Here is a 24,306-nt window from a genome sequence, read left to right on the forward strand (position 1 = left end):
AGTGAAGGTGCACAGAGACGCTAAAAAGAGAAAAGTTGATGACAAATGCCGTGTTTTCAACAAGACATGGACTGCCAAGTATTTCTTTACAGAAATTAAAGGTAAAGCTGTGTGCTTAATTTGTGGTACACAGGTTGCTGTGTTTCAAGAATATAATTTGAATCGCCAATACACAACGAAGCACGAGGAAAAATACCGGAATCTGTCTGATGAAGCGCGCGAAAGGGAGGCTGATGCGTTGATGGTAAAACTGCAAACCCAACAAGAACTTTTTGCCAAATTTCACACCCCCAGAGATGCAGCCGTCAGGACAAGTTTCGTCATTTCTCACAAAATCGCCAGAAAAAGTAAGGCGTTTTCTGACGGAGAGTTTATTAAGGAGTACTTATTGGACTCTGTTGCGCTGATATGCCCGGAGAAGAGGGGCGCATTTGAGAACGTGTCACTCTCCCGACGCACTGTAACGAGGCGGGTTGAGACCATCGCTGGAAACTTGGAGCTTCAGCTGAAGAACAGAACGGACGACTTTGACTGTTTTTCGCTGGCTTTGGATGAGAGCTGCGATGTACGTAACACCGCCCAGCTGCTCATCTTCTTACGTGGGATAACTGCAGACTTTCAAATCACGGAGGAGCTGGCAGCCATGCAGTCAATTAAAGAGACAACCACAGGTAATGACTTGTTCACATAGGTAAATAAATGATAAATGATAAATGTGTCACGGCCTGGGCGCATTGGAATGCGCCCTCATCCTTGCGCACTGCAAGCACCTCGGGACATGCCCACGGCCACGCGCGCGTCTCCGCCCTGCAGCTTCTGCCAGCTGCAATCAATTACCGGCAATCGGCACACCTGCCTGTAATGAAGAAGCTGCCTACATAAGCCTGGACAATTTGGCATGCCGGTGTCGGAATATAATCTCCTGTTGGTGTTCATTCCCTGTGTGCATCCCCGAGTCAAGCTGTGCGTCTTGTGCTCCCGGATCTTCCCTGCTTCCCCCGCGCTTCCTGGTTCTCAACTCCTCGCTCGCCCCCGGACTACGACGACTCGCTCCTGCCTCTCGACCACGCTTCCGCCCTTGGACATCCCTGCCTGCCTTGCCCCTTGTTTGACAGCACCGCTCCTCCCAACACGCACCTCCAACATTTACGGTAAAACGTTCCAGATAAATACTACACATAGTCTTACACCATACACACTCTTGGATTTTGTCACACTCCATTTCCTTTTGGTTAATATTATTATTGTCTTATTATTATATATATACTATATATATAATAAATATTTGTATATACTTCCCCCTGGTGTCTGAGCCGTCACCTCCCCTTAGTAATCCATAACAAAATGGGTTATACTTGTATATAGCGCTTTTCTACCTTGAAGGTAGAAAAGCGCTATATACTCAAAGCGCTTTGACAGTATTTCCACATTCACCCATTCACACACACATTCACACACTGATGGAGGGAGCTGCCATGCAAGGCGCTACCAGCACCCATCAGGAGCAAGGGTGAAGTGTCTTGCCCAAGGACACAACAGACGTGACTAGGATGGTAGAAGGTGGGGATTGAACCCCAGTAACCAGCAACCCTCCGATTGCTGCGACGGACACTCTACCAACTTCGCCACGCCGTCCCAAATGCGTGTTTCGACATGTTAGGACTGAAATGGGACAAGCTGGCAGGTGTGACAACAGATGGTTGTCCAAATCTGACGGGGAGAAATGTTGGACTTTTAAAGAGGATGCAGGATAAAGTGACAGAATGGACATCTTTGCATTGTATCATACACAACACTTCCTGAAGTGTTGTGTAAGACAGTGTTAAAAATAAAACCATCAAAAGCAATCTGCTTTTGTATAAAGTTAAGTTAGGTTAAATGAAATTATTATTATTATTACTATTACTTATCTTACGGTATATCAAAAATAATTTGAGCAAAATTTTATTGAAATATTGTCGGTGTGGCCCCCCAGCAGTGCTCAGGTTGCTCATGCGGCCCCCGGTAAAAATTAATTGCCCACCCCATCACGGGCTCATAGTGATGTTACTAGTAGTTGACTGGGAGGTGTTTATTATAATTTGGAGAGAGTCCGCTGCCTGATGCTCACCTGCTGAACGCTAAGCATGACTACATGCGCTCTGAATACGCACTGCTGATTGGCTGTTATCGCTCTGAATACGCACTGCTGATTGGCTGTTATCGCTCTGAATACGCACTGCTGATTGGCTGTTACCGCTATGTGTGTAACCAATCAGATGGTTGTGTGGGTGGGACAATGCTGGGTGCTGTGTAGAGTACTGACAGAGACAGAGCTTGGCTTAGGCTGCTACTTATTATGTTCGTGTGGAAACTCGTTCGGTACACCTCCGAACCGAACCGAAACCCCCGTACCGAAACGGTTCGATACAAATACACGTACCGTTACACCCCTAATAATTATAGAACTGAAAATGTTTTAGAGCAAGCAACGAACACACTAAAACAACTAACACATTTAATAAAGCGTACCTTATTAAATTTGGAATTTGCAAGTCCATCCATCCATCCATTTTCTACTGCTTGTCCCTTTTTGGGTCGCGGGGGGTGCTTGAGCCTATCTCAGCTGCATTCGGGCGTAAGGCGGGGTACACCCTGTACAAGTCGCCACCTCATCACAGGGCCAACACAGATAGACAGACAACATTCACACTCACATTCACACACTAGGGCCAACTTTTTGTGTTGCCAATCATGTTTGCATGTTTTTGGCGGTGGGAGAAAGCCGGCGTCCTCGGAGGGAACCCACGCAATCACGGGGAGAACATGCAAACTCCACAAATAAAGATCCCGAGCCCGGAATTGAACTCAGGACTACTCAGAACCTTTGTATTGTGAGGCACATGCACTAACCCCTGTTTCACCGTGCTGCCCCGAATTTGCAAGTATTGTTGTAAATCAGACGATGTATTTGTAGTATTGAGTGCAGCTGTGCACCCTCCCCCCTGTCTCCATAACATGGAGACAGATGAAAGCAGAGAAAGGGATGTTGGGTTTAACCTCACTGAGTGATGAAAGATTGATGTGTAGGTCACACATCCAATATCTTCATTGGATTACCACAAGAAAATGACCACAATAAGAGAGCAATCTGGATCTTTACCTCCGTCACAATGTTGTTCCTCAGCCCTTCCGTGATGTTGTAGTCCCAGCCAGTCTGGCAGTCCACAACATCTAACTGGCTCCCGTTGGCATACTGTTTACACTGGGACAGACCCCCGCCATCACCAGGCCAGTGCAGGGAGGTGTTCATCACCTCGGGAGACGGCGCCGGATCCGGCAGGCGGCAGTGGTGCGGAGAGGAGAGCGTGATGAGAGGGTCAGAAGACAGCAGAAAAGCCAGGAAGAGATTGGGCAGGATGGACAGAGCAATCAGGACCCTCTGTTTCTTCCTGCCCAGAGCCAGAACCATTACCTCCCCCGTGGGAGGCAGCGAGGGCGGGGCTGGTAGGGACGAGGAGGACGGCACTGGAGAGGCAGGGAGCGACGGAGGAGGAGCAAGGCATGGGGAGGGGGACACCAGAGGGGGAGAGTCTGGCGATGTCATGATGGTGGTTGACAGTAGCGAGGTAGTAGTGTTTTAAAATCTATGGAGGAAAAAAAAATTTGCAGAGTGTAGATATAAATATCAGCCCTACAGTTCACATGACTCAATTGAATATACCGTATTTTTCGGATTATAAATCACAGTTTTTTTCATAGTTTGGCCGTGGGTGCGACATATACACAGCGACTTATGTGTGAAATTATTAACACATTACCGTAAAATATCAAATAATATTATTTATCTAATTCACGGAAGAGACGAAGCAAAATGTAAGCAATCGTCACACACACGTCAACCAATAAGAATTAGGCGGGGGAGGGTCATGGCAGAAGTGCATTGTGGGTCATGGGATGCTAACTGCTATATGCTACTGCCGTAGCTATTAAAATGGATAATTTCTACATTGGCGGTAACTTATAAAAACTGAGAAAGGCTGAACAAAAATGGCACCGAAAAGGAAATCATATACTGCAGATTAGTGATGGGATCGGCAGTTCTTTTGACTGTACTGAATCACTAGAATCAGTTCCTTAAATTGATTCGTTCAAAAAATTCGTTCACCGAATTAGCCCCCCCCACCCCCACCCCTCCCCACCCCCAACAACCCCCAAAACAAAAAAAATTGGGGGGGGCGTGCGTAGTACGCACTGCGTAGGGACTCGTGTTAATCTAACAACAACAACAGTTGCAGTAGAAGGGATTATAATAATAATAATATGAATCAGAATTGATCCCCAAGGAGAAATTTATTTTTGTTACAATAACTGTGTAAATAATAGCCTATGTATACTACCGTTCAAAAGTTTGGGGTCACATTAAAATGTCCTTATTTTTCAATGAAGATAACTTTAAACTAGTCTTAACTTTAAAGAAGTACACTCTATACATTGCTAATGTGGTACATGACTATTCTAGCTGCGAATGTCTGGTTTTTGGTGCAATATCTACATAGGTGTATAGAGGCCCATTTCCAGCAACTATCACTCCAGTGTTCTAATGGTACAATGTGTTTGCTCATTGGCTCAGAAGGCTAATTGATGATTAGAAAACCCTTGTGCAATCATGTTCACACATCTGAAAACAGTTGAGCTCGTTACAGAAGCTACAAAACTGACCTTCCTTTGAGCAGATTGAGTTTCTGGAGCATCACATTTGTGGGGTCAATTAAACGCTCAAAATGGCCAGAAAAAGAGAACTTTCATCTGAAACTCGACAGTCTATTCTTGTTCTTAGAAATGAAGGCTATTCCACAAAATTGTTTGGGTGACCCCAAACTTTTGAACGGTAGTGTATTTGTACATACATTAGTTATTATTTTTATTTTAAATCTTCTCAAAACAGCCTGCTTACACTTTACCCCACGCCCCTTCTTTCTGTCTCCTCTACTAGTCTACTCTCATTTTGTTTTCATGTGGCTTGTTTTCATGGGATCGGCAGTTCTTTTGACTGTACGAATCACTAGAATCAGTGACTGACAACCCCACACGGTGGCCAGTTCAGTACGTGTACCGAATCTCTTCTGCAGTTCTTTTGACAGTACGGATCACTAGAATCAGTGACTGACAACGCCACACGGTGGCCAGTTCAGTACGTGTACCGAATCTCTTCTGCAGTTCTTTTGACAGTACGGATCACTAGAATCAGTGACTGACAACGCCACACGGTGGCCAGTTCAGTACGTGTACCGAATCTCTTCTGCAGTTCTTTTGACAGTACGGATCACTAGAATCAGTGACTGACAACGCCACACGGTGGCCAGTTCAGTACGTGTACCGAATCTCTTCTGCAGTTCTTTTGACAGTACGGATCACTAGAATCAGTGACTGACAACGCCACACAGTGGCCAGTTCAGTACGTGTACCGAATCTCTTCTGCAGTTCTTTTGACAGTACGGATCACTAGAATCAGTGACTGACAACGCCACACTGTGGCCAGTTCAGTACGTGTACCGAATCACTTCTGCAGCAGCAGTACAATTTAATTGCAAATCAGCATTATTATAATGATGATGATAGCTACTAAACAACAACAACAACAACAGTTGCAGTAGAATGGATAATAATAATAACAATAATATGAATCAGAATTGATCCCCAATGAGAAATTTATTTTTGTTACAATAACTGTGTAAATAATAGCCTATGTATGTGTACATACATTAGTTATTATTTTTATTTTAAATCTTCTCAAAACAGCCTGCCCTACACGTTACTCTCCGCCCCTCCCCCTCGCGTCGCTGCTGCTCAGCCTGCACGGATTTTCTTTAACTTTATGTGTTGAGATAATGGGGACGTGTGTTTGTTTTCATGTGGCTTGAGTCAACATTAGCCGTTAGCTTGAAGAATGAATGGAGAACGGATGCCATTGGCATGAAACATATCCCCGCGACGGGGGGAGAATCACTCGCGGCATTGGGGCAAGCAGAGCAGAGAGCGAGAGCGTTGACGTTCACTGAGTGATTCATGTCGTTAATCCGCGGTGAACGAATCGTTCGCTCAGTCCCTCTCCCCGCCCTCTCATTGGCTGCGTCGTTCGCCGACGTCGAGGGTTCAGTGAGTCACAGAATGCGCCAGTTCCACTCATACAGGCATGGTCGCGGCGGAGCTCAACTGAACTGAGAAAGGAACGAATCAGTTCATGAAGTGATTCGGTTCAGTACGTTCACTCAGAAGATTCGTTCTTTCGAACGAATCGTTCGCGAACGACACAACACTACTGCAGATTACAAGCTGGACGTAGTGAAATATGCAGCAGAAACTGGCGATCGAGCAGCAGAAAGAAAGGACGCTAGCGGCGCATACCAGGAGCGACAACGAGGAAGAAGATTTCATCGGATTTAGCGATCAGGAGTGACAGATTGTTTGGTAAACGTATAGCATGTTCTATATGTTATAGTTATTTGAATGACTCTTACCATAATATGTTACGTTAACATACCAGGCACGTTCTCAGTTGGTTATTTATGCGTCATATAACGTACACTTATTCAGCCTGTTGTTCACTATTCTTTATTTATTTTAAATTGCCTTTCAAATGTCTATTCTTGGTGTTGGATTTTATCAAATAAATTTCCCCAAAAAATGCGACTTATACTCGAGTGCGACATATATGTGTTTTTTTCCTTCTTTATTATGCATTTTCGGCTGGTGCGACGTATACTCCGGAGCGATTTATAATCCGAAAAATACGGTAATTAATGGGCTTCATTATTTAGAATAGCCATTAAAAAACATCACTGACATGTTTCCATTATTCCTGTAAATAACCCTGTCAGGTGTTTATTTTTTGTTGTGCCCGAATTTAAGCCAGTATTTTTTCCTCAGAAAAAAGTCTGAAAAGACATGTTATCTCATATTTGAGGTGTGGAGCTGGGTAATGGAGATTGATACTGGTTCAACCACACAATATTCTTAAGCAAATTTAGAGCTTTTCATCCTGTGTATACACATTTTTAAACATGATTTTAGAAAGTAATTTGAGTTGTCCTTCATTTATTCTTGTTTTTTATTCTATTTACGTTTCATTGTCATTGCAAATAAATACACGTTTTTATTTAAAGCACAAAAGGGACCCATAAGAAGTATACAAAATCAATAAATACTAAGAAAAGAAAATATATTACATTCAAACTTCACATCCAAACTACACACATGCATGCAAGCAAATAGTGCATATGCAATATGCAGCAATCATAAAATAAGGCCACTTCGATATTTGAAATAAATACATTTAAAATGTAATCAGCATTTTTTATGTTTAGGTCAAATAAGTTTATAAATATTGAATTGTGATATTGAGACTGACAGATTCTCTGAAGCTTCCCTAAATTAATACTCTCACATTTTAAAATTGCACATTTCCTTTTTTTTGTATTTGTATCACTCAATATCAAATTAAATTAAAATTACATTAAAATACTTCCACCTGTGCAATCCAACTACAGGGCTACTATCAGAAACACTTCTTAGGATTTACCAATACGTTTATTACTGCTGTATTAGATGAGCTGGCGACTTGTCCAGGGTGTACTCCGCCTTCCGCCCATGTGCAGCTGAGATAGGCTCCAGCACCCCCGCAACCCCGAAAGAGACAAGCAGTAAAAAATAGATGGATGGATAGATTGTGCAGCAGGCAAGGTGAAAATAAAACTGAAAAAGCAGTTCGGACACTCTAAAGTCCATATAAAGAGATGTATGCATGTTAATAATGACATTTGGATGTCTTTTGGCTGAAGCCAGTGTGTTTCCCTGCACAAGTCTTGAAAAGAGGAATTCCACTGGGTTACATAAGAGCTTCTTTACACGAAGGGGGTGAAAACGTGGAAGGAATGAAAGTAGCAGGAAGCAGAATATGTAAAAAATAATAATAACAATACACTTTAAAAAAGCAGTAACACTCCATCAGCCATAAACACACACTGTCAGCACTTCTTTCTTACCTCCTATGCTCTTATTTATGCGCTGCGTTGTCTCTCCCAAACATTGCGGAGAAGCTCCTCTGAGTTTTGCGTCGTAGTCCGGCAGGAAACGCCATTACTGTGTTGTAAAAACAACAATACCAGGATGTTATACTTGTGTAGTAGCTAGCTAACACTGGTAGCAGCTGTAATGGTGATGATGATGATGAAGAAGCTCGACGGGCTGGACGCTCCTTCTCACAGTTTTATTATTATTATTATTATTATTGTTTTAATTATTCCAAGATTCGGTGCCGACTTAAAATACGATGACGGAGTCGAAATGTGAGCGAGAGGCGTGAGATTAAAAAAAAGTGTCGTCATCCAGCCGGTGGCGGACAAAGAGTGTCTGGAAAACTGCAGCGCTGTGTTTTGTGAGCCTCCGCCGGCGAGCGGCGACACCACTTCGACTAATGTCGGCTACACTCGGCCACGATGCCGATGACGTGCCCTGTCTCGCTGCTGCCAAAGATCGTCTATTATAAATGAGTTAAGCAAATAGTGCTTTACAGTTTTGGGTGATTTAAACTAAGGAAGTGTTCTTTTTTTATTAATTTGAATCTAATCATAGATTATTTGAAAAAATTGAATATTTTTTCAGCACCTACTCAATGATTGTAGCTGAGATAGGCTCCAGCACCCCCCGCGACCCCGAAGGGAATAAGCGGTAGAAAATGGATGGATGGACCTACTCAATAGTTTTCTAATATATTTAAACAATTGCAGTCGCCTCTCATTCATCATTGTTAATTGGTTAATTCAGTGGTCCCCAACCACCGGGCCGCGGCCCAGTACCGATTGGTACCGGGCTGCGCAAGAAATTTAAAAAAATATATATATGTAACTGCTGTGTACCCGTCCCGCCAAGAACCCACACACAGGCTGGATTGGATGATGTGGTTCTTTACTGGTAGCTGCAATGAGTGATCAGAGAGCACATACACACAATATGTGGTTAGCACCTCTGCTGCTTTCGATGTCATTAGCAGAGAACAGGAAGTCTACTCAAGTACATAACATTTTCATATTTTCACAATTACATGAAATGCAATTACAGATGTAACTTAATACAATGGTTTTTAACTGTATACTTTTTCTTCGTGTGTGATCGTATAGTGGTCTTAACTTGCTTTTATCTTTAATGGTATTACAATTAATTCAATACAACATATTTTTAACTTGGTTTTTAACCAACATCATCCTTTTTTATATATTTATGAAATAGAGCATAGAAAAATACAAAATACAATACAAGACATGACACAAATAATTAAATGGACTTTTAGCACCTTCTAATGGTGACTAGCGAATATGACAGACCACGTTGTTCCCATGTTAAAATGGCGAACAATACAAATTTAAATATGAACGTCTTGACACGTAAAACGCACATAGTGCAACAATTATTACCTGCAATGAGTGATCAGAGAGCACATACACACAATATGTGGTTAGCACCTCTGCTGCTTTCGATGTCTACAGGGGGAAAATAATATCGACTTCAGTGCAAAATAGTAGGACATCTGACGTGAGCAACAACCAATTCAAAACGAAAATTCCACAACATAGCATTCAACTGCTATTAAATAACTGTGTTCTTACAATAAATCTCACGTTAGCTTTAGTGTAATTTATTATATTTTGCAGAGCAATATCAAAACGTGTCTTACCATTAGCAGAGAACAGGAAGTCTACTAATAGCTTCCGGTTTGCGGTAATATCTACAGACTTTTCAGGTACCAGCAGATGGCGCAATTGGACCTCTCATTGCATAACAAACCAATATACATATTTTAGCAGGAATTTCACTCAAATAATCAAAGTATTTCTTATACCCGTTACATACACCCCCCTGAAATTCTGCTAAATTTAGGAGTGCAACACTTGAGACAAAAACAAAAAAAATAAGTGCATTACTAGGAACAAAACTGTTGTGCATGTCAGTTCTAAAACTCTCTCAAAAAGGAGTGTGGAAAGAAAGAAGGTGATCAATCTCCTAACTAAACAGAGACTCAGAGATGCCTGTTACACCTCTGAAATGCAAAATGTTGTTCCTATAGCTTCAAGTACTACTTAGACTCTTCTTTGGTCAAATACTTCCATAACTCAAACTGAAATTGCATCTCTAAAGAACTTAAACAAGGTACTAACTGATACTGTGGACACAGAATCTTCATCTACTACTTGCTTATTCATCTGGCAAATAAGGCGTTGTGGAGGATTCATAGAACTACGATCCCTGAGACCATAACGGCCAGGCTGTGTGCAAATTGCTTGAACTAAAGGGCCTGGAACGTCACTGTTCAGAAAGTCAGTGTCAAGAATGGCTGTCTCAGGACCATCAGTGTCCGGGGGGTCAATGTCTTGTTGAAGGTCTTTGTCAGGAGGAGCAACGTCTGTGGGGATATTGTCAGGAGGGGACATGTCAGTAGAGTCAGTGTCCAAAGGGGTCACATCTGGATGGATAGTTACGGGAGGGGCAACTTCTGTGTCAGTGACTGTATCTTCAGAGCACTGTGGTGAGCTTTCCGCACCATTAACAGCAGCATAGTCAACATCTTCAGGGACTCGCTGACTGTCCTGACTGGACGCAGTGACTGAGAGAGAGTCAGACTGAGCAGCATCAGACCTCCGGTCAAACGAGTCATCCTCCTCTTCAGAATGGACTTCCTCTTCTGAATGGACTTCCTCTTCACCCGTCCGCATCAGCCAGTTGACTGTACGTACATCACTGTCTTCCACCAGATCAGGCACGTCAGGACATACATCACTTCCATGCGCGGCAGCGTCACATTCAGAGTGCCCAGAGACATTGTCCAGATCTCTGTCACATGGCAGGAAGCTAACAGAGAGTAGTAGATTCCGGTGAACGACTCTCTCTCTGCCTGTCAGGCAATCCTTGACTCTGTAGACATTGAGTTCAGGTCTGACTGAGATGACTTCATAAGGAGTCGACTCCCATTTGTCTGCAACCTTGCGTTTTCCTGGCACACCTCTGTTGGCAATCAGCACTCTGTCTCCAACGACGAGGGGTGAGCCCTTGACTTTGCGGTTGTACAACTTGGCATGGCGAGTCTGTTCCCTGAGACTGTTCCTCTGCACAATCTGAGCAGCTTCATGCAGATCTTTCTTCAGTTGGGACACAAAGTCCGAGTGACTGACAACAGCGTCATTGGTGAGAGCATGTTGAAACATGACGTCGACAGGAAGACGAGGGATTCTTCAAAACATTAAGTAGAAGGGTGCAAACCCTGTTGTCTCATGCTCTGCGCAGTTGTAGCAGAAGGTAAGTTGCTGCAGCATTTGTGGCCACTTTGCTTTGGACTGAAGGGGAAGAGACCTGATCATATCTCCCAGGGTCCTGTTAAAACGCTCTGTGACACCATTTCCCATGGGGTGATACGGAGTCGTATGGGACTTCTGTATCCCAGCCATCTCTAGAAGCTCCTTAATCAGCTTGCTCTCAAAATTGGCTCCCTGGTCCGAATGGATGCGCCGAGGAAAGCCATAAATTAGAAAGAAGTCATTCCAGAGACAACGAGCGACTTGCCTGGCAGTCTGATTCTTGCATGGGAAGGCGTGTGCCATCTTGGAGAAGTGATCGGTCACAACTAGAACATCCACAGACTTGTTCCTTTGCTCAGCAGTCCAAAAGTCTATGCAGACCAACTCCATAGGTTCAGAGGTGACAATGTTCCTGAGAGGCGCACGGCTGTGTGGCTCGGGTGTCTTCCCTACTATGCAGCGCTGACAAGACTGAACATAGTTCACAACATCACGTTCCATGCCACTCCAGAAGAATCGTTGCCTCACCAGAGACAAGGTACAATGCTGGCCTTGGTGACCTGCTGAGTAATGGAGACCTTGGAGGACTTTCTGCTTTAAAGAGTCTGGTACTATGAACTGGAGGATCTTCTTGTTCATCTGGGGATCTTTTCGTATCTTGTACAGCATGCCATTCTGTATGGTCAGTCTACTCCAATGCTTTAGAAGTTTGATCACACTATGCGACTCAACAGCTCGCTCACGCCTGGTAGGTCTCTTGTGTCTCTGTACAAAGTACATGGCCCTGCCTACTGTCTTGTCTTGCTCCTGTTGACCAACAAGCTGACTCTGAGGGAGTGCAGTGGACTGGTCTTCCTTCTGTAGAAGACCGAAGGCAGCGTCTGCCCCAATCATGTGACTTACACCTCCAGTGGACTGAGCACTGAAGATGGCAGCGACTTCCTCTGACGCAACTGAGCCTCTTGTGTTCTGTGAAATTGCCTCTTGCACTGGCCCGTCTGATGTTTCACAACCTTCGTCCACAACAGCCTGACAGTTGTTGGACACTCTGAACACCTCTTGCACGGTTCTGTCATTCACACCGTTGACTTGTTCCAACAGTGAGGCATAAGGTTCGGTGACAAGGCGATGACCCACACACGACTGGACAAATGGCTCACGACTCAATGCGTCGGCTACGATGTTCTTTGGGCCAGGAATGTACTTCAAGTCGAAGTCATAAGCAGCAAGCTTTGCCACCCACCGCTGTTCACACGCGTCAAGTCTGGGTTTGGTCAGAATATATGTCAAGGGGTTATTGTCAGTCCATGTGGTGAAATGTCTGCCTTTCAACCAGTGGCTGCATTTGTCGCATACTGCCCATTTCAAGGCAAGAAATTCAAGTTGGTGCGCAGGGTAGTTTAGCTGGGAGCGAGAGAGCGTTCTACTCGCAAAGGCGACAGGTCTAGCTACCTTTCCACCAGGCGGAAGTTGCGACAGGACAGCTCCAATCCCATCAAAGGATGCGTCGACAGCCAGAATGAACGGGGCATTGAAATCTGGGTGGGCTAGGGTGACACTTGTCATGAGGTCGTGTTTCAGTGTCTCAAACGCGGTCTGGCATGCGTCGGACCAATCAGCAGGAGTCAGCTTCACAGGACCTCCTTTGTGGCTGCAAGGGCGGTATAGCTCGGTTGGTAGAGTGGCCGTGCCAGCAACTTGAGGGTTGCAGGTTCGATCCCCGCTTCCGCCATCCTAGTCACTGCCGTTGTGTCCTTGGGCAAGACACTTTACCCACCTGCTCCCAGTGCCACCCACACTGGTTTGAATGTAACTTAGATATTGGGTTTCACTATGTAAAGCGCTTTGAGTCACTTGAGAAAAAGCGCTATATAAATGTAATTCACTTCACTTCACTTCCTTTCTTCACAGGTTTGCGACCTTTCTTGTGCTTGCACTGAGCACTTGGTTCAGCTGTGAGCCTGAACAGCGGTTTAGCCTTCGCAGAACATGCCTCGATGAAACTTTGGTAGTACATCACCATGCCTAAAAACGATCTGATTTTACAAGGACAAGGTGTTTTACCATCAGATTCCATAATGTCTGCGACCTTTAGGTCATTTATGGCTCTGACCTTCTCCGGGTCTGTTCAAACTCCATCTTCACTGATGACGTGCCCGAGAAATTTCACATTCCTCCTGAGGAAGAAGCACTTCTTGGGTGCGAGCTTAAGGTTGTGCTCCTTGAGGCGGGCAAACACCACCTGCAACTTCTTCTGTAGGTGCAAATACCATCAGATCATCGAGGTAACACAACAGGCTTGTGAAATTCTCGTCACCGAATATTGACATCATCATCCTCATGAAGGTAGCTGGACTGTTGCATAGGCCCTGAGGGAGACGGTTATATTCATGAAGTCCAAAGGGTGATGAGAATGCTGTATACTTCTTGTCATCAGGGTGCAAGGGGACATTATAGAAGCCTGATGTCAAGTCCATCGTGGAGAATAGAGCATTTCCACCGAGTGCGGCTAGAGCGTCTGCTTGATGCGGCAGTGGGTAGGCATCCTTCACAGTTCTTGCGTTGAGCCATCTGAAGTCAGTGCATACTCTGAGGTCTCCATTCCGCTTCCATACGAGAACGAGTGCAGATGCATATTCACTGCTCGACTTTTGAATAATGCCTTTTTCCTCCATCTCATTCAGAGTCGTTCTCAGTTTCTCATATTGGCTTGGTGGTATGCGCCTGTATGGTAGACGGAACGGCTTGTCATCAACAAGGTGGATGCGATGCACAAACTCTTTGGCCTCTCCGCAGTCCATCTTGTGTCTGGAGAAGATTGACTCATATTCTTCAATAATGTGAACAAGCTTGTCTTTCCACTGCAGTGACACTTCGCATGACTTCAGATCAATGTCTTGCAGGCCCAGAGTCTCCAGTGCACGCACCATGTCCTCTCCTGACCTCGGATGCACATCTTCGCTCTGCACACACTGCATGTTGCACTTGACCTCCTCTGCTTTGGGTAGGTCCTCCACTGCGATACAGGGGGACACATCTGCGATCTTGGCGTTCCTTCTCAACACCACAGTTCTGTCTGTAGGGTTAATGACTTTAACGGGCACCCATCTATCTCCCCAAAGTGAAGTAATAACCCTTCCAACAAGGATTTGTTTGGGTCTGGCTTTAGACTGGGTCGGCTCAACGACCACGGTACTGCCTACTGACATCACAGCTGACTCAGGTAACTTGCCCCAGACAAGGTGCTCACTCTGTGGTTTCAGTGTTACACAACTTTTGACTTTTACTGTTCCCACCTTATCTGGAATGCATTCACCTCTCCATCTCTCTGTGTTGGACAGTAGTGACAAGAATTGGCAGTGGTCATCAGTCTGACCATTGTCGGGCGAGGAAACAAGCCTCCAGTAGCCGTCGTGGCTCTTCAGTTGAGTTAGGATATGCTTGATAGCATTGCTGCCAAGGATCATTGCTTCTGTCTGGCCAGGTACAACCATTACCGGAACGATCATCCTGCATCCATAAATGGTAACATCAAGGTTATACATGTCTTTGGGGGAAACGCGGTGTCCACTGCAGCCTACAATGACATAATCATCAGCTGTGTCCTTTGTCATGTTAGGGCATTGCTGCAGCAGGGACTCAACAGCAGACTCACTTATTGTACAGGCCATTGACCCGCTGTCTAACAGTGCTTTGAAAGTGGGGCCATTCTTTACAAGTACAGGCGTGTAGAACAGGCTATCAGTCTCTGCTATTCTCTGGGATCCCTGAAAGATCAGTTTCTTGGACGAGACTACTGTACTGCCACTATAACTGCTGTGCGACTCATAGAGGGATTCAATATCAAGCATGTCGGGCTTCTCATAACTTGTTGGAGGTTCAATTAGCTGATCTGCACAGTCCTCCCCTGTGTGCAGATCGGTCAGTTTTCCTGAGGCTGTGGAGTGGTCCTCCTCGCTGGACAGTCACGACGTGAATGGCCTGGAGCATAGCACTTAAAGCAAAGCCTCTTCTCCCGGCAATGAGAGAAAGCACTGTGACCTTCATCTTTGCAAATAATGCATGGCATGTCAGTGAACCTGTCAACTTTGTTCTCAAGACACCTGGGTGGAGCTCGCTTCCTCACTTGTGACTGGTTAGAGGTCCCGCACAGCAGAACCTTTTCCAACATAGCCATCACCTCCGCTAGGGGGACATACTGAGGGCTTTGGGTTTGAGGTGGCTCGTGACCACTGCGGTCAAGGGCTGGACTATGGCTCACCTCAGCTGCGTGTACTGCGATGTCCATCCTCTTCACAGTGTGTACTAGGGGAGTTGCTTTGCAGCTCATCTCAGCATGGTACTCGTTCAGCACCTCCAGTACTTCACACGCTGACCATTTGTCGATTGTTTTGGATCTGAAAGTGAGGGCCAGGTCTTTGCAGGGACAGTTCCGAATAAACATGCGAGTCACCTCTGTTTCAGGGTTGTCCAGCGTCTTGCCCTGCTCTCTCAGACAGCCAATGGCGAGGTCAGCTGCACTGTTCAGTCTCAGCCAGTAGTCATAGGGGTCTTCCTGGTCTTTAGGCAAAGTCGAGTAAAAGTCAGCTAAGGGGACAGAAGAGTACCTAGTACAGCTAAAGTGTTTTCTAAGTAGACCATAAATCAGGTCGGGCTGAGCATACATGTCAATATTACTGTTCCTAATGCCAAACTTCGCTACATCCTTAGCTTTTCCCCTCAAATGCATAAGGATCTCCTCAGCCTGCTCTTCAACTCTCACATTACTCCTCTTAATGAATGTTCTCATCAGATCTTCCCATTCATGCACCTTAATTGAATCCGACCCATCTCCTACAAATGATGGTGGTTCCTTAACCTTCCTCTGTGTGACAACCTGAACCTGAGATACATCAGACACATGACTAGGCTGACTCCGTGTGCTTGTTACATTCTGTGTGAAAGTTGAAGCAGGAGTTACTGTGTTATTTGCCTGCATATGTGACATGATGCTATCAGCTAACTGTTGACCTATCTCCTGAATGACAGTCCTCATCTGGTCAGCTACACACTCAGAGACGCTACCAATAGGATTTGGTGTAGACGTGACTTGAGGCAAATAAGAGCTAGTGTGCTGGTTAGCTGCATTATGTACGCTAGCATTGGAAACTGCCTCTAATGAGGGTAAACTAACACCTGGGGCAGGACTATCAACAGAAAACGGGATGGGAGTAGGCATACCCCTGCCTCTGCCAACTTGAATGGGTGTGCCAAACTTTGGGAACAGTGGATTACTCTGAAAAGACATGTTTCAAAAATGTCTGCCACAATACAGTACAGTCCACCCCACTTTGTGAAATCATCAATAAGAAAATGGCAAATTATATCAAAATGATAAAACAAATCAGCAGTCTGTGTGACACGGTACTGCTATGCCACATAAAATTATCTGTGCCGCTGTGACACACTATAATGAGCTTCACTGCAATATATGCTACCCTTGTAAACTGTGAACACACAAATACTGTGAACTTATGGCTTCATGGAGCGATGTGGTAGGCAGGACGGTCACCGGTTCGACGAACTTGATAGAAGTCTCAGGTCACGGCACCAATGTAACTGCTGTGTACCCGTCCCGCCAAGAACCCACACACAGGCTGGATTGGATGATGTGGTTCTTTACTGGTAGCTGCAATGAGTGATCAGAGAGCACATACACACAATATGTGGTTAGCACCTCTGCTGCTTTCGATGTCATTAGCAGAGAACAGGAAGTCTACTCAAGTATATAACATTTTCATATTTTCACAATTACATGAAATGCAATTACAGATGTAACTTAATACAATGGTTTTTAACTGTATACTTTTTCTTCGTGTGTGATCGTATAGTGGTCTTAACTTTAATAATAGTAGTAATAACCTTGAATGGTATTACAATTAATTCAATACAACACATTTTTAACTTGGTTTTTAACCAACATCATCCTTTTTTATATATTTATGAAATAGAGCATAGAAAAATACAAAATACAATACAAGACATGACACAAATAATTAAATGGATATTATTTTCCCCCTGTAGACATCGAAAGCAGCAGAGGTGCTAACCACATATTGTGTGTATGTGCTCTCTGATCACTCATTGCAGGTAATAATTGTTGCACTATGTGCGTTTTACGTGTCAAGACGTTCATATTTAAATTTGTATTGTTCGCCATTTTAACATGGGAACAACGTGGTCTGTCATATTCGCTAGTCATCATTAGAGGGTGCTCTAATGATGACTAGCGAATATGACAGACCACGTTGTTCCCATGTTAAAATGGCGAACAATACAAATTTAAATATGAACGTCTTGACACGTAAAACGCACATAGTGCAACAATTATTACCTGCAATGAGTGATCAGAGAGCACATACACACAATATGTGGTTAGCACCTCTGCTGCTTTCGATGTCTACAGGGGGAAAATAATATCGACTTCAGTGCAAAATAGTAGGACATCTGACGTGAGCAACAACCAATTCAAAACGAAAATTCCACAACATAGCATTTCAACTGCTATTAAATAACTGTGTATCTTACAATAAATCTCACGTTAGCTTTAGTGTAATTTATTATATTTTGCAGAGCAATATCAAAACGTGTCTTACCATTAGCAGAGAACAGGAAGTCTACTAATAGCTTCCGGTTTGCGGTAATATCTACAGACTTTTCAGGTACCAGCAGATATCGCAATTGGACCTCTCATTGCATAACAAACCAATATACATATTTTAGCAGGAATTTCACTCAAATAATCAAAGTATTTCTTATACTCGTTACATATATATATATATATATATTTTTTTTTTAATTAAATCAACATAAAAAACACAATATATACATTATATATCAATATAGATCAATACAGTCTGCAGGGATACAGTCCGTAAGCACACATGATTGTATTTCTTTATGAAAAAAAAATATATATATATATTCCATCCACCACCGGTCCGTGGGACAAATTTTCAAGCATTGACCGGTCCCCAGCTACAAAAAGGTTGGGGACCACTGGGTTAATTGGAATATCCTAGAAGTAGGAATCCTTAATTATAAATCAAATATGTTGATAGCTCATACTTGCCAACCTTGAGACCTCCGATTCCGGGAGGTGGGGTGGGCGTGGGCGGGGGCGGGCAGGGGCGGGCGGGGGCGGGCGGGGGCCGTGCTTGGGGGCGTGGTTAAGAGGGGAGGAGTATATTTACAGCTAGAATTCACCAACTCGAGTATTTCATATATATTTCATATATATATATATATATATATATATATATATATATATATATATATATATATATATATATACATATATATATGTATGAAATACTTGACTTTCAGTGAATTCTAGCAATATATATATATATATATATATATATATATATATATATATATATATATATATATATATATATATATATATATATTTATTTATTTTTATTATACATATAAATAAAATAAATACTTGAATTTCAGTGTTCCGGAGGCTATCCAGTAGATGGCAGTACTGTCCTGTTTAAGAGTGTCACAACATTGCTGTTTACGGCAGACGAACTGCTTTACGGTAGACGAAAACATGACTGCTGTTGTTGTGTGTTGTTACCGCGCTGGGAGGCCGTTAATGAAACTGCCTAACAATAAACCCACATAAGAAACCAAGAACCAAGAACTCGCCCTCGATCATTCTACAGTTATAACGTGATTGGGCAGGCACGCTGTTTATATTGTGGGAAAGCGGACGTGAAAACAGACTGTCGCCGCTGTCCCCACTCAGGTCCACATTGAGCTGGAGGGGGCGTGGCCTCCAGCTACGGCTGAATTCCGGGAGTTTATCGGGAGAAAATTTCTTCCGGGAGGTTATCGGGAGAGGCGCTGAATTCCGGGAGTCTCTCGGTAAAACGGGAGGGTTGGCAAGTATGTGATAGCTGCACCGTAAAAAAAACTCCTTTCTACCGATATTATAATATTTCCTGAAGCTGGTCTCCTTCTGTGGCCAATACTTCTGTAGAATTGATATTTTTAGTTCATTTCGCCATTCTTATGCTTGAAAATGTCTAATTTAGGACCAAAAAATTATAGAATATGCTTAAAAAAAAATTTGATATATATAAAACGGAGAGGGACAATTGTATACCCACCTATTATATATTATATATTTTATATATTATATTTTGACATATTTATTATTATTTTGGACATCCATCCATCCATCCATTTTCTACTGCTTGTCCCTTTTGGGGTCGCGGCGGGTGCTGGAGCCTATCTGAGCTGCATTCGGGCGGTAGGCAGGGTACACCCTGGCATACTAACTTGCCAACCCTCCCGATTTTTCCGGGAGACTCCCGAATTTCAGTGCCCCTCCCGAAGATCTCCCGGGGCAACCATTCTCCCGAATTTCTCCCGATTTTCACCTGGACAACAATATTAAGGGCGTGCAGTGATGGCACTGCCTTTAGCGTCCTCTACAACCTGTCGACGGGTCCGCTTTTTTACCATACAAGCAGCGTGCCGGCCCAGTCACATGTTTTATGTGGCTTCTGCATACACACGAAAGTGACTGAAAGACATACTTGATCAACAGCCATACAGGTCACACTGAGAGGTTATCGGGAGAGGCGCTAAACGCACTAAATTGGCCCTAGTGTGTGAATGTGAGTGAGAATGTTGTCTGTCTATCTGTGTTGGCCCTGCGATGAGGTGAAGTCGCCAGTGTACCCCGCCTTCCGCCCGAATGCGTATAAACAACTTTAAAACTGTTAAACCCCCCCCCCCACAACTCAAACACCCCCCCCCCCCCCATCCCCCCCAATCTCCCGAATTCGACAGGAAATACTAAAACATGGTTTTCATAATTAAAAAAGGAGTGGGAAGAAATGACACATACTTACTCCTTATTCCTAAATTACCTATCGAGCGTTCTTGTCATTGTCATCTGTACAAAGATTAATATGCTTGTCCTATTTAAATACATTATTGCTAATTTTTGTCTCATACTATTTTTTGGCACAAACATGTACACATCTATAGTCACACACATAAAATGTTGATAACATTAAAACCATACTAGTTCATCTATCCATCAATGTTCTACCGCATTTCCCTTTATTTATATAAATATACTGTATATATATACATATATATATACCTTGGGTCAGGAAAAAACACACGGAAACTATTTTATCCCTAAAGGTCTGTTTCACAGGTTTCCCTGCTCTTCAGGGGAGTTTTTCTCGTCAAAATATAACTACATCCCTACAGACCTGTGGGATGAAATAGCCTCTGTGTGTTTTTTCCTGATCTAAGGAATATTAATATATAATATATTATATATATAATATATTAATATATATATTAATATATATATTATGTATGTATATATATATATATATATATATATATATATATATATATATATATATATATATATATATATATATATATATATATATATATATATATATATATATATACACACACACATACATACATACATATGTATGTATATATATACTGTATGTATGTATATATATGTGTGTGTGTGTGTGTATATATATGTGAGTGTATATATATATATATATATATATATATATATATATATATATATATATATATATATATATATATATATATATATATATATATATATATATATATATATATATTATATATTTTATTTTTTATTTTATTTATTTTTTTAGGCACAAACGTTTGGGACAAGTCAGGGGATATTTGGACAATGTGCACAAACCAAATGTCGCACAAATGTTTGGGACAAGTTTTGAGAGATTTGGACAGGGTGGGGGCCTGCATATGAATAATAAAATGTTAATGTGGGGGGCGTCTTATGAATGATATAATGTTAATAACATCCATACATCCATTTCCTACCGTTTGTACCTTCCGAGGTCGCGGGGCGTGCTGGAGCCTATCTCAGCTGCATTCGGGCAGAAGGCGGGGTACACCCTGGACAAGTCGCCACCTCATCGCAGGGCCAACACAGATAGACATTCACACTCACATTCACACACTAGGGCCAATTTAGTATTGCCAATGAACTTATCCCCAGGTGCATGTCTTTGGAGGTGGGAGGACCTACGCAGTCATGCAGGTAGGAGCCCGGGGATCAAACCCAGGACTTTCGTATTGTGAGGCACATCCACTAACATTAAAACCAAAATAGTTCAAATGTTTTTTTTCACAGCATAACCGTTTGGGACCAGTTTTGAGAGATTTGGACAAAGTGAAAGGTTGCATATCAATAATAAAACGTTAATGTTGGGAGGCTGCGAATGAATAAACAAACATTAAAACCATAATACCGGTAGTAAAAACATTTTCATTTTATTTGTTATTTTTTGAAAGCACAAACATATTTATATGTAAACATATATAACATATATACACAAACGTTTTGGGCAAGTTTGGAGAGATTTGGATAAGGTAGGGGGCCTATGTATGAATAATAAAATGTTAATATGGGGGGGCTGCATATGACTAATAAAGCGTTAATAACATTAAAACCATAATAGTCAAAATATATATATATATTTTTTGTTGACAGCACAAACCAGCACAAACGTAGCACACATATCTAAGACAAGTTTGGAGAGATTTTGATCAGTCAGAAAATTTATTTTAGAAAAACTTAAAAACCTAACGACACAAATAAATCAATCAATCAATCAATGTTTATTTATATAGCCCTAAATCACAAGTGTCTCAAAGGGCTGCACAAGCCACAACGACATCCTCGGTACAGAGCCCACATACGGGCAAGGAAAAACTCACCCCAGTGGGACGTCGGTGAATGACTATGAGAAACCTTGGAGAGGACCGCATATGTGGGTAACCTCCCCCCTCTAGGGGAGACCGAAAGCAATGGATGTCGAGTGGGTCTGACATAATATTGTGAAAGTCCAGTCCACAGTGGATCCAACACATCAGCGAGAGTCCAGTCCATAGTGGGGCCAGCAGGAAACCATCCCAAGCGGAGACGGGTCAGCAGCGCAGAGATGTCCCCAACCGATGCACAGGCTAGTGGTCCACTCGGGGTCCCGACTCTGGACAGCCAGCACTTCATCCATGGCCACCGGACCTATGCAACTCCCCCTCACAAGGGACAGGGGAGAAGAGGAGAGAAGAAAAGAAACGGCAGATCAACTGGTCTAAAAAAGGGGGGTCTATTTAAAGGCTAGATTATACAAATGAGTTTTAAGATGGGACTTAAATGCTTCTACTGAGGTAGCATCTCTAACTGTTACCGGGAGGGCATTCCAGAGTACTGGAGCCCGAATAGAAAGCGCTCTATAGCCCGCAGACTTTTTTTTGGCTCTAGGAATCACTAATAAGCCGGAGTTCTTTGAACGCAGATTTCTTGTCGGGACATATGGTACAATACAATCGGCGAGATAGGCTGGAGCTAAACCGTGTAGTATTTTATACGTAAGTAGTAAAACCTTAAAGTCGCATCTTAAGTGCACAGGAAGCCAGTGCAGGTGAGCCAGTATAGGCGTAATATGATCAAACTTTCTTGTTTTTGTCAAAAGTCTTGCAGCCGCATTTTGTACCAACTGTAATCTTTTAATGCTAGACATAGGGAGACCCGAAAATAATACGTTACAGTAATTGAGACGAGACGTAACGAACGCATGAATAATGATCTCAGTGTCGCTCGTGGACAAGATGGAACGAATTTTAGCGATATTACGGAGATGAAAGAAGGCCGTTTTAGTAGCACTTTTAATGTGTGACTCAAACGAGAAAGTTGGGTCGAAGATAATACACAGATTCTTCACCGAGTCGCCTTGTGTAATTGTTTGGTTGTCAAATGTTAAGGTGGTATTATTATTGAATAGAAGTCGGTGTCTAGCAGGACCGATAATCAGCATTTCCGTTTTCTTAGCGTTGAGTTGCAAAAAGTTAGCGGACATCCATTGTTTAATTTCATTAAGACACGCCTCCAGCTGACTACAATCCGGCGTGTTGGTCAACTTTAGGGGCATGTAGAGTTGAGTGTCATCAGCATAACAGTGAAAGCTAACACCGTACTTGCGTATGATGTCACCCAGCGGCAGCATGTAAATACTAAAGAGTGCAGGGCCAAGAACCGAACCCTGGGGAACTCCGCACGTTACCTTGACATAGTCCGAGGTCACATTGTTATGGGAGACGCACTGCATCCTGTCAGTAAGATAAGAGTTAAACCAAGACAAGGCTAAGTCTGACATACCAATACGTGTTTTGATACGCTCTAATAAAATATTATGATCGACGGTATCGAAAGCGGCGCTAAGATCAAGAAGCAGCAACATAGATGACGCATCAGAATCCATCGTTAGCAATAGATCATTAGTCATTTTTGCGAGGGCTATCTCCGTAGAGTGATTTGCCCTGAAACCGGATTGAAAAGGTTCACAGAGATTGTTAGTCACTAAGTGTTCATTTAGCTGCTGTGCAACAATTTTTTCGAGAATTTTGGAAATAAACGGAAGGTAGGAGACCGGTCGGTAGTTTACCATGAGGTCAGGATCGAGGTTAGGTCTTTTGAGCAGAGGATGAATAACCGCTTTTTTGAATGCTAGGGGAACAGTGCCGGAGGAAAGTGATAAGTTTATAATATTTAACACTGATGGACCTAATAATACAAACAGTTCCTTGATAAGTTTCCCAGAAAGTGGGTCAAGTAAACATGTTGTTTGTTTTATCCCACTTACACGCTGTAATAATTCCTCTAATGTTATTTCATCAAAAATAGAGAGACTATTTTGGAGGGCAGTGTCCGTCGTATATACAGTCGTATTTGTGTTAATAGAACCCAGTTGTAGCTGGGATGCGTTGTCTTTAATCTCCTTTCTAATGAGTTCAATTTTCTTATTAAAGAAATTCGTAAAATCATCTGCCGAGTGGGTGGAGCTACTGGGAGGAGTCCCTTGTTGGGTTAGCGATGCTACTGTAC

At 43.0% G+C, this 24,306-nt stretch overlaps 1 protein-coding gene across 2 annotated transcripts in view; it reads right to left on the bottom strand.

Annotated features, from left to right (window-relative positions):
- slc22a17 (solute carrier family 22 member 17) overlaps window positions 1–8,476 on the bottom strand; it is a 39,725-nt gene extending 31,249 nt beyond the window's left edge. The window contains exons 1-2 of one of the 2 annotated variants that reach the window (XM_062021056.1): window positions 8,025–8,476; window positions 3,143–3,626 (exon numbers count right to left, since the gene is read on the bottom strand). In XM_062021056.1, the coding sequence (XP_061877040.1) occupies window positions 3,143–3,586 (444 nt within the window). In that variant the 5' untranslated portion in view covers window positions 3,587–3,626; window positions 8,025–8,476. Of the gene's footprint in view, window positions 1–3,142; window positions 3,627–7,576; window positions 7,623–8,024 lie in introns of those variants that run through there. The other variant, XM_062021057.1, reaches the window with a different exon arrangement.
- Window positions 8,477–24,306: the final 15,830 nt, after the last annotated feature.

This window comes from Entelurus aequoreus, linkage group LG15, assembly GCF_033978785.1.
Source record: "Entelurus aequoreus isolate RoL-2023_Sb linkage group LG15, RoL_Eaeq_v1.1, whole genome shotgun sequence".
In the NCBI taxonomy this organism is placed as follows: Eukaryota; Metazoa; Chordata; class Actinopteri; order Syngnathiformes; family Syngnathidae; genus Entelurus; species Entelurus aequoreus.